Consider the following 16,660-nt stretch of genomic DNA (forward strand, 5'->3'; position numbering starts at 1 on the left):
TGCCTAGGTTCTTTGAGAATGTCCAGAAACGTAGAGGAAGTGTGACCCTTTCAGCTAGGGTGACCAGATAGCAAGGGTGAAAAATTGGGAGGGGGGGGGGTAATAGGGTCCTAAAGAAGACAAAGCCCCTAATATTGGGACAGTCCTGGTAAAATCTGGACATCTGGTCACCCTACTTCCAGCACACACAGGGTTACGTTGTCAGTAACTTTCAAAATCAAGAGCACAATTTCCAAGACAACCTTGGCAGCTCCCCCCATCAGATCCCTTAGACTGAGCTACACCTGTGTTGGCAATAGAAACTCCCCTGGCTCCTGACTTCTTGAAGCCATCGCAGTCCACACTGCCAAGTGCCTTCCTTCTGGGAGCAGTTATACTTCATTGCTCCCCCAGGCACACTAGTTTTTCATAGATTCCAAGGCTAGAATGGACCATTCTGATCATCTAGTCTGATCTCCTGTGTAGCACAGGCCACAGAACTTCCCCACAATAATTTCTGGAGCAGATCTCTTAGAAAAAACATCCCATCTTGATTTTAAAATGGTCAGTGATGGAGAATCCACCACAGCCCTTGGTAAATTGTTCCATTGGTTAATCACCCTCATTGTCAAAAATATATGCCCCTTGTTTCCAGTCTACAGTAGCAAAGTATCACTTAATCAGGTATATTGTACCCAATTCCGTATCCTGCATTCTGGCTCACTGCTAATGTGCCCTGTCTGCATTCAGTGTGCTTAATTCCCACCCAACATGCACAGCAATGGCTTGGAGATGGAAACACCCATTGGCATGACATACATTGCTGAGTATTTTCGGCATGATTCACACCCATCAGAGTCAAAGTTTCAGCCTCTCTGCAATTTCAGGCAAACATCTTTTTGGTGAAACTTTGTTGCTAAAGTTGTTTGAAATTTTTTTGGCTAATAGGTTTCCTTTGGAAAATGCAGTATCATTAAAATAAGAACTTTTCACAGGAATGTGTTCATTTTGATGAAATTTTCACTGGAAAAATCTCTAAGTGAATCATTTCAGCTTTCTCATTTAATTTCAATAATGTCAAAATGTTTTGTTTCAACTTTACTGTTTTGACTTTTATATTATATTAAAATATATATTATATATCTACTATTAAATATAATATATTTAATATTTTATATTGTTTTGACATTCAATAAGGTAAAATTATTTCATTTTAATAAAAACATTTTGATGTTTTGGAATTTCCATTTGGTGGGAAATTTAGACTTTCATTCCGATTTGGAAAGAAAACAAATATTGAAATGTTGAAATTTCCTGCAGAATGAAAATTCTGTTTTCTGACCAGCAGTCTTTGTTGCTGCAACTGCATACATCTTATGATAATTTCAGGCATCTGGGTTACGGTTTGGTGAAGTTAGCATGTGTGGTGGGGTTGTGTTGTGTGTGTATCCAAATCAGGATTATAATGGAATGGGAGGTTCCGACTTTATTCCCGTGTCCACAAAGTTGCTTTCATTGTATTTTTTTAAAATTCCAGTGCAAACTTTTTCATTCAGTGTAACCTTCCCCTGCAGCACTGGGAGCCCAGACCCAGGCTGAGCTAGAGCGTGAGCCAAAGAGTAAATAGGCTGGGAGCAAAAGGCTTCATCACCATTGTACCCTAGCTGCTTTTGGTGGCTCGTGCTTTCTGTGTTTGAGGCATTTTGCTGGATTGGGTCTGAACCCTCTGCACTGCACAGGATTGAGCCCTAGCACGATCCTGACTGCTCCCAGTGTTCAGAGGACAGTAGTAATTAGCTGGGTAATGGGATACAATCAAACCTCTGCATTCAGTGTCCCATTTCTCTAGCCCAATACATTATGCAGTTCACAATAAGTCTGGGACCTTTGGCTTTCTTTTACTACAATGGGCACCGGCCCCTCCATAATGGGAAATCAAGTTCCCTGGCGTGAGTTTGCTCTTCTTCCAGGCTGTCTAAGTATGCCATTAACTCTCTGCTTTTGTAATGTCTGTTTTGTTTTGAAGACATACCTTCCCCAACCTGCTCTCTGCCCTGATCCTGTCTACAAGCTAATGCTCAGCTGCTGGAGACGAGACACGAAAGATCGCCCCTCCTTCCAGGAAATTCACCGCCTCCTCCAACCATCAGCCAGCGAAGAGTGACACTTTGCTTCCCTCACACGTCCTGCTCCTCCTCCCACCCCAGAAGACCCACCTGTAAAAACTGAAGCCACTTCACCTGGACTCACAACAAAACCTGGGCAGTGGGGCTTCTTCTACTGCACATTTAAAAACCACCATAAGCGGAGAAAAAAGTGAGAAGGAACCAAGCCGAGATCAGACCAAATCCATAGCTCATATGACAAGCTAACTCTGGAATGACAAAGGATGAACAAGGGTTATTGATAGATGTGGCATGTTCCTGTTTATCAGTGGATTCAGTCAAAGAGGATTCTGTTTTCCCATTTTGAAAGGGGAAAAGTAAGGTCCATGTTCTCCATGAGGAGGCTCCTCGTGCAGGGAGCGTGTGCTGGGAATGCATCTGTGGATGGGAGCACACACCAGGAAAGTGCCTGGTAAAGGGAGGGTATTTGGGGGATGTGCCTAGTGCAGGGAATGCAGGCGAGGAACACAGTGATGCAGGAGCTGCCACTAAAGCATAGTGGGCTGTGCAATTACAAAGTGAAAACTGAACCGGTCTGGACACTTTTAGGCTTCAGACAGGCTCAACGGATTTAGCATTTGCCTGGTTTGGATTCCTCCCATCCTTGTTTGGTTACAGCCCGTTAGACAGGGGAAAGCCCAAACACATTGTGTAGTACAATGTGCCAGCTGCTGGGCTGGAATGTGCATTCTGCTGTAGGTGAACATTCCCACTGCAATGGAGGCATTGCTTTCTGAGGAGCATATGGTTTACTGCATCTGCTGCAGGACCAATGAGGAATGACAAGCCACCCATCTAGAGGACAGCAGAGGTGCCCTCTTCTAACCCAGGCACGGCCTCTTGAGAGGACCTCATGTCCCTGAGAAATGCATTCTGCATCTGCTGTTCATGCTATCAGGGTAGGGAAATCTACAGCTACCAGATTAGTGGGGTAGGTGCTAGCTCTGCATTTCCTGAGAATCAGGGTGAGAGAGACGTTTTAGAACAAACATTTCATTTCAAAGGTTAAATGGCCATAATCGCCCAGTTCCCTCCCCATGTATGCCCCCCCCCCCCCCTTGAGATTTAATAAGTAAAGGAACCGGATGTTGCACTGCTCTGGACATCCGCCAGCACCGAGGGCTGCCACTAGCACCCACCCCTGCCTGCAGTAACCTTGAGTACCATGATAATATTGTTTGTTGTGAATACAATGCCTGGAGTTACCACTAATGATAGCTCCTCTCCTACCCACCCCATCTTGACACAGAAGCTCCCTTGGCATGGCATGTTCTATTCTAGGGCTTTGTCTGACTCCCAGCTGTGGTCTGGAAGGATTTCCAGCCGAAAGTACTTGGGACCAATCTAGCCGTGGTTGGAGCTTCTATGAGAATGAATGTGCTCCCCTGGCATCCCCCAGATTTGGTTGCTGCATGAATGATTTGGGCAGCGTCCCTACTGGCGCTGTTTGCTCTGTCCGTTTCCAGTCAATGTACACAAAGGGGCTTGCTGATGCAATGGGTGTGAAAGTGAAACCCCTAGAGTATGGAATACACCTCTGTTTCCTACAAGGATGCCTGTTATTTGCATACACACCAGCCCTTGAAATTCAACAGAGAACACAGTTGGTCTGATACGCTCATACTGAGATGCCCAAACCTGTAGCACTGTTTCCAGTATACTATAACCTAGCATGGATAGGGCATGCGTATATGGGTGCTGTGCCTATGCTAAGTGAGCAAACCATTGCAGGGACATGGGCTGTGTGAAATAGTTGTCTGCCTCACTTGTCCTGACAGCAGCTGGTATGTCAACACAGCAGCTCTATTTGCATCAGAACCATCTTGGCTATCACCACCCAGAAAGATTTGCAGTTGCAGTTGTACCAATTGCCAAGGTGTCTAGAATGACTCACAAATATGGGTGCCAACCTCCGGGCAGTCTGTTAAAAAACAAGGCACGAACTCCAAACTCCTTGTATGTTCTGTACTTAGATTTCATCAACCAAGTAACAAGTGTGAACTCCTAAACCATTGTAACAGCCTTAACTTGGAGTCACAGACAATCCCCTCGGGCGCTCAGGGCTGTCTTGTCACCCAGGCAAGCCTGCCTCTGTGATAGATGATGCCTTACACCAAAAATCACAGCAATATTCAGGTTACTCCCAGTCCCAAAGTACTAGTCACTTACGCCAGGTCAAGTGCACCCTAGATTTCTCACTAATGATAATGTTTGTAGCCAATCCTGTAATAAACTGTCTAAAGGTTTATTAAAAGAAATAAGAGTTATTTACAAGGTTAAAGCAGGTGCCAAAAGATGATGATAGCTGCTATAATATGCAAGCTTTATATGTTCTTTAGGGCTAACCCAGCTGGGGATCTTTGCTTATGTTTAGGAATCTTTGCCCCTCAGAGCCCATCCAAACAGCATTTTTATTCCCTTTGCCTCTGAGTTCAAACTGATGGGACAAACATTTGTGCACGTCACCTCTTCATGGGTGTGAGGGAGCAATCAACAAGTCCACTGATGTACCACTGTGGCTTGTCTTGTGGCTGTATATCTTTTGTTGGGCAGGAGATGACACCTCTTGTGGTATACTAGTATTTCACACTTTGGTAATGCTTCTCTCCTGATGGTGGTGGGGGTATCCCAGTTTCATAGCAAACACTTTCATAGTTACAGAATAAATACTTAAATATTACATGGGATACAGATATTATAAGTGAGATAATACATGCAGCATCCTACAAGCATTTCATAAAGTATAAACTAAACACATTCTTATAACTCTAATATCTGTTTTAACCACACTAACATACAGGTGAGCCAGACTGGTTTCCAACTCTGTATTTGTCAGTGTTCAGTGAGGCCTGGGCCCTCGCCATGAGCTGGCACCTGGTCTGCCAGTGTTACACTCTTACTTTCTAGGATTCCTCTGGGGGCTCACAATGTTGCTGGGAGTGTGGGTAATTTCCTTGGGTGAAATTATGCATTATGGAGTGGAGTTGGGAGGATGGGTTGAACCTGGGCACATTCAGTGCTTGTGCGTTCCCAACTACACAGGGACCCAAATATTGCAGACTGCACTGGTGCAGCCAACGCTAAGCTAACAGCTTCATGCCAGACACTGCGAACAGCTAGTAGAATCACCATTTGGGATGGCTGTTGTTTGCAGTCCTAAGCTGTTGCAAGCTTAATGCATTCCTAGCAAGAGTTAGTGGTGACATATTCTCAGCTAGTGTAGACTGGCCTTTGTGCGTGATGATGTGAGGAGACAGGTTCTGAGTCTATACATAAAGAGCAATCAGCACTATATTCTGTTCATTTTTCCCATTCAAATAGCAAGTACCATCAAAGAAATGATAGGAAAATAATTAAAATTGCATCAAGAGCAGAATTTGTCATTCCTGTATTCCCTGAAATTCAAAAAAACAGAAAAGTTCCTTGGCATTTTTCTTTCCTATTAAAATGAAATCTGTCATTCAGCCTTAGCTGCGATCCCAGGCCCCATGTCCATAAAATCAGTCTCTGTGCACAAAGCACTTCCAGTCTTGGGCAAGTTAAGGCAAATGGCAAATCTTTAGTCATGCTAAAAGCTGTTTAATCTCTCCCATGAAATGGTTTTCTTTAAATAAATTAAAGGACCTTTCTGGGATCTCTGATCAGCATGGGAATGAGACTAGGCTCAGGAATGACAAAGAGCAAGACTTAAGGGATTTCTTTCAAAGGCTAATTTGACTTGCTGGGTCCTGAGTTCTGGCAGGGTTTCCCTGCAAGGGTTGGTCCCCATAAACTTCGAACATAGAGTATTTTCTTGCATTGCTTAGGTCAGGGGTCGGCAACCTATGGCACGCGTGCCAAAGACGGCATGCTAGCCGATTTTTAATGGCACGCTGCTGCCTGCTGGGACTCCAGCGTGCCATTAAAAATCCTGCCCAGCCTGGCCTACTTTCCTCTGCCCTCCGCTCCCCCCGCGGGGGCAGGGAGCAGAAGCATAGGCGTGTGCATGGGGTGGGCAAATAGCCCCACTCTCCCGGTGCGGCAAGCCGCGGGGTCCGCGCTTCCGGGCCGGAGTGCCCGGCTGAGTGCAGCAAGCCGTCAGACCCTCCCCCGCCTTCCACCCTCCCCTGGAGCCCTGCCGCCGCGCACACAGCGCTCTGGGGGTCAGGGCTGCGTGCTCCCGCGGGGCAGTGTTTGGCTCCGCGGGGAGGCAGACACGCTCCCCGCTCAACCGGAGCTATTCCGCCGCACGTGCAGCGCTCTGAGGGGCAGGGCTGCGCGCTCCCGCGGGGCTGCGTATCTGGCTCTGCTTGGAGCCTCATGGTAAGGGGGCCGGGGCCGGGGGGATTGGATAAGGGGTGGAGGCAGTCTGGGGACAGACGGCAGGGTGGATTGGATGGGGGTGAGATCCCGGGTGGGGTGGTTGGGGGTGTGGGGGGGTCTCTGGAGGGGCCAGTCAGGGAGGGGGTTTGGATGGGGCATGGGAGTCCCAGGGTCTGTCAGGGGGTGGATAGGGGTCAGGGCAGGGAGCAAGGAGGGTCCGGGGGGGGCAGTTAGGGTGGGGGAGCTCTGGAGGGGGTGGTCAGGGGACAAGGAGCAGGGGGGGGGGTTGTATGGGTCGGGAGTTCTGGGGGTCCTGTCGGGGCGGGGAGCAGTTGGATAGGCATGGGAGTCCCGGGGGTCTGCCTGGGGGCGGGGGTGTGGATAAGGGTTGGGGCAGTCAGGGGACAGGTAGGGTCCTAGAGGGGCAGTCAGGGGACAAGGAGCAGGGAGGCTTAGATAGGGGGTGGGGTCCTGGGGGGCAGTTAGGGGCAGGGGTCCCAGGAGGGGTTAGTCAGGGGACAAGGACCGGGGGGGTTGGAGGTTCTGAGGGGGGCAGTCACCCAGCCCTCTGCCCTGAGCCCTGACCTCCCCCCACACACACACACACAGCCCTTTGCCCTGAGCCCCGCACCCCCGCACGCCCCCAGGCCCCTGCCCTGAGCCCTGTACCTCCCTCATACACACCCAGCCCTCTCCTTGACTCCTTCACACACCCCCACGACCCCAACCCTGACTCTGGCACCCCCACACATACCCAGCCCCCCCTCTGCCCTGACACCTGCACCCCCTCACATGCCCCCAGCCCTCTGCCCTGACTCTTGCACCCCCCACATCCCCAGCCCCCCCACACCCCATGCATCCCCCACCCCCACCCTGAGCACCAAACGGGAGCTCCTGCACCCCCCCCCCACATTCCTATCTGCACCCCTCACATCAAATGGGAGCTGCCCAGGTAAGTGCCCCACACCCAAACCTCCTGCCCTAACCCCCTCCCTCATTCTAGCTCCTGGCCAGACCCTTCACCCCCAGCCCTGTGCTCTGTGCACTCCCATCCTCAGCTCAGTGCAGAGAGAGGAAGAGAATGGGCCAGAACCAGGGAGAAAGTAGGTACCCACTGTAGGTGGGCAGGGCCGGGACCCCAGACTGGTAGTGGGCTGAGCGGATCCAGCAGCCGGGATCCTGGCTGGCAGGAGCCAGCGGATGGAACCCCTGAGCGGCAGTGGGCTGAGTCTGGGGTCCCGGCCACGCACAGCCTGCTGCCGGTCTGGGGTTCTGGCTGCCAGACCCTTGCCAGCCAGGGTCCCGGCCGCAGGCCCCGCTCAGCCGGCTGCCGGCCTAGGTGAACAGAACCCCAGACCAGCAGCAGGCTGAGCGGGCCGGCGGCGTAAGATCAACATTTTAATTTAATTTTAAATGAAGCACCTGAAACATTTTGAAAACCTTGTTTATTTTACAATACAACACTAGTTCATTTAATAATATATAGACTTATAGAGAGAGACCTTCTAAAAAAACATTAAAATGTATTACCGGCACGCGAAACCTTAAATTTGAGTGAATAAATGAAGACTCGGCACACCACTTCTGAAAGGTTGCCGACCCCTGGCTTAGGGTGTTTGCAGTTTTTCATCAAAAACCTCCCTCATTTTGGTGACAGACACATCCCAGAGTGTCCTAGCCCCCTTCTATACTGTAGGAACTGTCATCTAACATGATTTGATTGATCAGGTAACATAGGCAGGGCCCTTCCTGGGTTAGGGAATGGAGGTGTTACCCTGAAAATTGGATTTGGGCACCCCTAGAATAACCTGCTTATCACCCCCTTACTCTATGCCTCCCAAGGTATGGGTTTCCAGGGCCGTTAAGGAAAACACTAAAGGACACGGATATAACCTTCCGATAAAACGATTGACACAGGCAATATTATTTTTCCAAAACGAAGTATCTTTTATTAATATAACTAATAATCCCTGCCACAGGGTATTCTAAGAATAAAAATCCCTTATTGCAAGTTAAAGGGAATCTAAACTGCAGTAGTAAACAGTCTAAACGATGCACTTTGCCACAGATGGCCAGTCTGTGACAGATCGCTGACAGCAGTTCTTAATTTACACTTTACATTTTACATAGGTAAATTACAATTAAAACACATACAGACATTTTAAGCATACACATACTAATACTAAACTACACTTATGCTCTACTATAATTAAAACTAACTGGCCTACACTAGTGATTTCACTGCATTGTCTGCTGCTGCTGGGTCAGTTCTGGTTACCTGCCAGTTTAGAACGTTCCTTTGAAATTCTCGCTCTCCTTCTTTCTATCTAGCAGTCCTTCCAGCAGCTCTTCTCGCTGGCTCCTGACTGCCTGCTGATCGTCTCCCTTTTATACTGTCCTATCCAAACTTTCTTTTCTACTGTCTATTTTTAAACTCTACTGAGCATGCTCACCATCAAACATTCCCTCATCCTTAGCTACCAGAAGCAGCCCCAAGCTAGCCCAGGCTAGCACTGCTTGACTGTTCCTTACCCTTATACTGCATATGCTCACTTGCAATATTTTTACCTTAGAGCCACAATGACTTCATCCAACATTACTGCCCAGGTTCCAGATCTAGCCTACTTTGTGGCCATACCTCATTTTACGCTCAAGTCTGGTCATGTGACTTACAATGTCCAATGGTAAGTGACCTGCAGCTTATAGTTGGTGAAGTGACTCCTGCTTATTCCAGAGGGAAGCCAGAGACACAGAATGGGGGGTAGGAATACAAAATGGAATCTCGGGGAATTTTTTGGTATCAGAGAATACAGGAAGATTCCCCCCATCCCTACTGGCACACCAATCTGTGTTAGAGCCCCATTTACATCATTTAAATGGTGCTGAGGCCTGAATTGTAAACTCCGCTTTACACTAGTGTCGCTGGGCCTCAGCTCTGAGTAATGCAGGGACTAGGAAAGATTTGCAAACACTGCTTTTAAGTGTGACTGCTCTCCCGTCACTGAGCCAATTCCTCCAGCAGCTTCTGGAGGAATTGGCTGGGTTTGATCCATGACAAATCAAACCCAGTGACCTAGTGAGATGCTCTCACAGCAGGGACAAGAGGCCGTGAGTTCTCTTCCTGCATGTGACTCCTGGGAATGGAGTGAAGGGAATCCGAGCAAAGGACAGCATCTGAGCCAAGTGCAAGGAGGACAAGGACCGGTGGAGGTGAATGTAGTAAGTGCTGGCACGAGTCAGCCATGGAGAATCATCCCATGAAGGGGTTGGGGAGGCCAATAGCGGGAGTTGAAGGCAATAGGTATGTGCAAAAAGGTCCTATAGTGAGAGCGGCTGGACAGATTAGAAGGAGGGAAAGGGAAAGAGGAGAGATGGGCATGATGGAGGGAGGATGGTGCAGAAAAGATGGTGGAGGATCAGTTGCAGGAAGAAGGCAGGGCAGATGAAGGAGGGATGGTCCAATGTTTAGGGCACTAGCCTGGGACTCAGGAGACTAGAGCACAACAGGATCCATCTAGTCCAGGATCCTGTCTCCCGGCGGGGCCAGTACCAGCTGCTTCAGAGGAAGGTGCAAGGACATGGAGTGGGACATGCCGCTTTTACCAAGGTGCTCTGGCCCCATGTACAACAAATTTATGGTTTGGCACAACCCTTTTCAAGAACCAAGGGATTGTGGGACTGGCAGTCGGGGAGATGGGGAGGGGCACGGGCACATGGGAATTGTAGTGGGGCTGCAGTGCATGCTGGGAAAGGGAAATAAAAGATTTCTGTATTGCCCGGGGAGGCGGGGGGTGTGGATGGCTTGTGTTGTGCTGGGGTTTGGAGTAGATGCTCATAGTGGTCCCTTCTGGCCTTACTATCTCTGAGATCAGACTTGTGTGGGGCTTGCCATAGAGAGAAAGAAAGAGACACAGAGAACACAGAAATGGCTGGTGGGTCTCTGGGACAGAGTGGAGGCCGTGGCTAAAGGTTGTTGGAGAGGGAGGAACCCCAGGACAAGGGAGTTCATTTACCTGGGAGTTTGTTCAGAGAGCTTTTCAGAGGGTGAAGAAAGTGATGCTGAACATTGGCACAGGGCTTGAAGGAAGCCTAGGGTGAGCATCTGCTTCCTGTCAGGCTGTTGTGGAGGGCTTTGTGGGTCAGGGTGGGAGAAAGTCTCCCCTTACTTCCCTGTGTCAAGAATAGGAGATAGCTGAGACCTGAGGGAAGGCTGTTGGCCCCATGCAGTGCAGTTGGCTTACTGGAGCTCTTGGTGTTTGGACTCTCACTGAACTCGTTTGCTCTAGATGGGCTGGAGTTTTCCTAACTTAGAGGCAGAGCTAAGTTAAACTATTCAACCAGGTGAGAGAGAAGTCAAGGCAGAGCTGGAAGGGGAAACTGAGGCAACTGCTGTATCACCAGGTGTGATTAAAGGAAGGTGGTATTGGTGCCTATAGGGGAAGTTTCTTCCTAGTGCTCCCAGTTAGTGGTTGGCTTATATTCTGAAACAGGAGGGGTTTTACCCTTTATCAATTTTAAACCTGTATAATGTAATTTTAGATGTTCTCAAGATTTATGTAAATATCCAGCCCTTTTATATTCCTTGTAAGTTTTTGGTCTCTTATGGCAATGAGGTCTGCAATTTAAATGGGGAACTAGAAATGCCTGGTCTACCTTCTTTATACCATTCACTGTTTTGTATGCCTTGATCATGCCACCTCATATCTGTGTCCATGCTATGTCTTTTCATTTTAGTGGACGGTTTCTCAGCCCCCCCAGTATTTCTGCTAAATAGTGTGGCAGAGTTGAGCCCAGATTTTCAGGCAGGAGTGCTCTGGGTTGTGCCTAGGGACCAGCTCAGCATTCACTGACTCCAGCCACCTTTGCACCGAGCTCCTGAGCTGCACTGTGAACCCATCAGGCCCAGCCCAGAATCTGTGCATCTGTCTGTGAGCTCTCTGGGGGAGGGACCGTGTCCCATATTTGATTTGCACATTTAGTGCTATAAAAATAATCCTGAGAAATGCAACCCACCCTCACCCCCACCCCCATTGATGCTGATTTTCTACAGCACAGTCACCTGGTGCTGGATCTAGAGTTAGAGCAATTCTGGACATGGACTGGGGAAATTTGCAGTGAAACCAGTGGAGACTCCTTTAATCTTCAACTCCCCCCTGGTTTAACAACATACGGTTAAATGGCTACAAGTCTGTGTGTAGACGAAGCCTAGAAGAAATATGTACGGAGGGTGACTTGGGAGTACTTGCATTTTCCACCAAGTGGCAATAAGGTCCCACAAAGGAGTTTGCTGATGAGGATGCTCCGGCTGCCTGCAGGGCACCCTTCTACGTCTATTTGAGTCCATATGGCTGAAATCTGGTTTGCTCACATGCCTCTGTGCACAGGGCGTGTAAGCTGTTTCCACTCTGGTTTGATAGTGGGGTGCTACCAAGCACTCACTTAGCACTCACTGGGCAGGCATGTCATGACCACACAGGACAGTGGTTGTCCCCAGGGCAGTCAGGCCCAGCTCAGATGAACTTGAAGGCAACGATAGCAGACTTAACCTGTTTGTGTGACTTTTGTTTCTTCACACAAACTTGCACCGAAATAGCCTGTCAGTTTCAGTTCACACCTTTCTGATCAACTTCAGCAAATTCTAACAAGATACTTTTCTTTTGAAATATGAATGTTCACACAGTGACCTGCCATGAAATAACAGAATATGTAAATTAAAAGCCATTGAATTATTTTGGTGCAAATTTGTGGCGAGATCAGTCTTCGCTGTGATAGAGAAGAGGGAGCCAGTGGAGGGTGCAGAGAAGGAATTGATAGCAGATTGGTGGGGCACTAGGTGTGAGATGGGTTGGTGTGGGGTCAGAGGAGGAGGTTTTAATAGGCAGCAGGTTTAAAACAAACAAAAGGAAGTATTTTTTCACACAACACAGTCAACATGTGGAACTCCTTGCCAGAGGATGTTGTGAAGGTCAAGACTATAACAGGGTTCAGAAAAGAACTAGATAAGTTCATGAAGGATCAATGGCTCATCAATCAATCATCAATGGTGTCAAGGCTGATTCCCCACTCTGGCACTTCGAGTGCAGAAAGTGGGGGCCCGCAAGTATTCTAAAAATTAATACTGGCCACTCCAGGCTTGTATTAAACTCCCAAGGTTACAGCTTCTCTCTGACCTTGGATGGGTAGATGCTGCCACCACCCAAATGCAAAAAAAACCCTTTGGAGAACCCAGAAAGGTGCACTTGGGAATTCCTTCCTGTGGGGTACCCTCAAGCCCTTTCACCCCCCCCCCCCCTCCGGGGAAGAGCTGAGAAAGAAAAACAAAGCTGTTGCCACCAGCTAATGAAACAACATGTGCACAAACCTCTTAGGGACACAAAAATCCAATCCTGTTCTTAAAAAAGGTACATTTTATTAAAAACAAAAAGAAAGAAAATACATCTGGAACTTAGGCTTTTTGCTAGATCAAAAATAAAAAATTACAAAAATTAAGCATCAAGATAGCTCTCTTGAGGTTCAGCTTAAAGGTTACAAGCAAAATAAAAGCACCTGGGGTTAGCACAGAGGAGTCCACAAGCCAATAAGAAATAAAAGAAATAACCCTAATCGCGTCTTCCTAGACCTTCCCTTACTTACTTACATATCTGGGGTTTCAGATAAGCAATCTCTAGGTATGATCTGATGGTTTTTCATACCTGGCTTAAAGCATCCTACATAGATCAGCCCTGTTCCTGCTCTGTGTCTCCTCTCTCCGGAGAACAACAGACAGACAGACAAAGGGAAATTTCCCCCCCAGTTTTAAAAAGATCTAGCCCTCCCATTGGCTCTTTTGGTCAGGTGCCCACCCCCTTCTTTTTACCTATGGGCTTTTTTAACCCTTTACAGGTAAAGCAAGTAGAAAACAGCTACCAAGAGGGATTTTATAGCTAACTGGCTGGGTGGGTGTCCATCAAATTTATCCTTCATTTATCACAAATGGCTATTAGCCAGGATGGCCAGGGATGATGTCCCTACCCTCTGTTTGCCTGAAGCTGGGAATGGGCATGGATCACTTGATGATTACCTGTTCTGTTCATTCCCTCTGGGGCACCTGGCATTGGCCACTGTCGGAAGACAGGATACTGGGATAGATGGACCTTTGGTCTGACCCAGTATGGCCGTTCTTATGTTCGAGTATGCAGAATGGGCTAGACAGAAAAAAAAGCTTGGTTCTGTAAGCCATGTACCCAAGGCTCTGGAATCCACTCAATGTCTGTTCCTCGCCCCAACACATGCACAGCTGTGAAACAAACCCAAACACAAGACAAATGTCATGTCAGGAACTCTTAACACATCTGATGGCTCCCTTTTTTACAGCTATCTGCATCACAGACTGATGAGATTACAGATAGGGCCCACAATGGAACTATGGTTCCAAATCTGCTGTGGAAGAAGCATGCACTGCTATAGACTAGGGACCGAATGACTAGGTAGCAGTTCTGCAGAAAAGGACCTAGGGGTCACAGTGGATGAGAAGCTGGATATGAGTCAACAGTGTGCTCTTGTTGCCAAGAAGGCTAACGGCATTTTGGGCTGTATAAGTAGGGGGCATTGCCAGTAGATCGAGGAACGTGATCGTTCCCCTTTATTCGACATTGGTGAGGCCTCATCTGGAGTACTGTGTCCAGTTTTGGGCCCCACACTGCAAGAAGAATGTGGAAAAATTGGAAAGAGTCCAGCGGAGGGCAACAAAAATGATTAGGGGTCTGGAGCACATGACTTATGAGGAGAGGCTGAGGGAACTGGGATTGTTTAGTTTCCAGAAGAGAAGAATGAGGGGGGATTTGATAGCAGCCTTCAACTACCTGAAGGGGGGTTCCAAAGAGGATGGAGCTCGGCTGTTCTCAGTGGTGGCAGATGACAGAACAAGGAGCAATGGTCTCAAGTTGCAGTGCGGGAGGTCTAGGTTGGATATTAGGAAACATTATTTCACTAGGAGGGTGGTGAAGCACTGGAATGCGTTACCTAGGGAGGTGGTGGAGTCTCCTTCCTTGGAGGTTTTTAAGGCCTGGCTTGACAAAGCCCTGGCTGGGATGATTTAGTTGGGAATTAGTCCTGCTTTGAGCAGGGGGTTGGACTAGATGACCTCCTGAGGTCCCTTCCAACCCTGATATTCTATGATTCTATGATACAGCACAACAGATTTAGATTAAATCCCAGGAAAAATGTCCTAACTGTACGAACAATCGGACGATAGAACAGACTGCCTGTGGAAGCTCCTTCACTGGAGGTTTTCAAAAGGAGTCTGGACAGCCATCAGCCCTGGATGGTTTAGACACAACAAATCCTGCACCTTGGCTAGGGGTTAGACTGGATGACCCTTATGGTCCCTTCTATGACCACAGAGGACCCCAAACTATCAGGGGTTGTGACCAAGTGATATAGAATTCAAACCCTTGCAAATGCCTCCAGTACTGGTTTCACTGTCAGAGCCAGGTCTGGTCCCATGCTTAGATGCATAGATTTAGATGTGTACAGTTGTTTCCATTCACACCAATAAGATGTTGGCAAATGAAATAACATTTTTCCCCCTCTGGTGTTTCTCTCACAGCTCAAACCAACTCTTCTAGAGAATGGATAAAGTTTAAGCAGCTAATTAGGAAACTGTCCAGTTACTTCTGCCCCCAAACTGACCTCAATCATCTTTAAATTGCTGGAGAATGTCTCGATTCTAAATAAGTATCATAATGAACTTGCTAGTGTGTATGTGGCACCACTGCCCTCGGCTGCCTAGAATCAAAACTGATTAACTATGTGTCATATATTTGACACTGCTGAAAGTTAATGGAGACCCTTCAGTAGCTCCAATAACAGGGAGTCCGACTTTTCCTCCTCCCCTAGCCACCGTCTGAGTTCTGTTCCCATCAAGCTGCAGGAGACCATGGTTTGCAGCAAGGTGATAACTGTAATGTGCTGAGTAGCCATGAACTTGTTACAGGATCAACAATATACTGAGCTATTTGCAAGAAATTAATATGAAACCAAGCAGACCCTCTGTGTCAGATTGACCTAGCCCAAGCAATGTTTGGGGCTCCCTTTGCAGCAGCAGTCATGAAGTAGTAAACGTTGGACTCCAATCACCACTTATGGACTAAGATTTTAAAAAATGGCTTGTCCCACTTGGGTTTCTAACTCCATACTGGGGCACCTAAAGAAGTGGCTGGATTTTTTCCCCCCCAAAGTGACAAGGACCCAGCACCAATCACTGAAATCAGTGGAACTGCTAGCTGCAGTGTAGCATTTCTCAAAATCAGACCACTTCTTTAGGCACTTAAATATGGATTTAAGATACTAACTTTGCCCCCCCCCCTTAAAAAATCTTGGCCATTGAAGTCAATGGCAGTACTCCATGGCAACAGGATTGGGCCCCAGATTGAAAAGTTGTGCTATGCTATCACCAGCAATATTGGTGCATTTTCAAGGCCATAAACAAAAGGGATTTCTGGATTTGATAGCCTAGCTAAATCTTGTATGCAGTGTAGTTGTAGACGTATCAGACCCAGGATATTAGAGAGACAAGATGAGGTAATATCTATGATATTACCTCATCGATCTTGTCTCTCTAATAGCTAAATCTTAACATTCTGCCTCCCTAAATTCCCTCTTCAGTTTCACTTGGGGTTATTGTCCTTCACTTCCTGACCTAAACTATTGTGTAGTGTTGATGTGATATTGGCTGCAGCACTTGCTGCCTTTCCCTGACTCGTGTGTATATACTGTTTGTAAAGATGTTTGTAAAACTCTTTGGGTCCTTTGGGATGAAAGATGCTATAAAAGTGAATGATATAGTAGGTATTATTAATAATTGTTAAGCTTCCTAGCAACCACAGGTGCAAAATTCTCCTTTCTCATAACATGGAGCAAATATCTATTGCATGCAGCAGGTCCAAATCTGCACTACTGGCACCTTGTGTTGCCATTTACACCAGTGCTAACTGCGTGCAAAGAGGGTGTGAAATACAACCACTGGGAGTTGGTGGCATTCTGCACACACGTTGCACACGTAAATACTGACACAAGGTGCACAGTAGTGGGAAATCGGGCCCTAGACCTCCCTAGTGCAACTTGGCAATGTGCCCCAAATTTGAATTGGTGAAGCATGGAGAGCTTTATAAAAGAGCTTGCCTTTCAGAGGTGTGGAGCACCTGTAGCTCCCATTGATTCCAGGTGTAGTTCGG

General features: G+C 47.6%; 1 protein-coding gene across 1 annotated transcript in view; it reads left to right on the forward strand.

The window, feature by feature from the left end:
* Positions 1-2,143, forward strand: part of DDR2 (discoidin domain receptor tyrosine kinase 2) — a 73,336-nt gene extending 71,193 nt beyond the window's left edge. The window contains exon 16 of the mRNA XM_065409293.1: positions 2,006-2,143. Within this exon, the coding sequence (XP_065265365.1) occupies positions 2,006-2,143 (138 nt within the window). The remainder of the gene's footprint in view (positions 1-2,005) is intronic.
* The last annotated feature ends 14,517 nt before the right edge of the window (positions 2,144-16,660 follow it).

Source organism: Emys orbicularis, chromosome 8 (genome assembly GCF_028017835.1).
Source record: "Emys orbicularis isolate rEmyOrb1 chromosome 8, rEmyOrb1.hap1, whole genome shotgun sequence".
NCBI classification, from domain to species: domain Eukaryota; kingdom Metazoa; phylum Chordata; order Testudines; family Emydidae; genus Emys; species Emys orbicularis.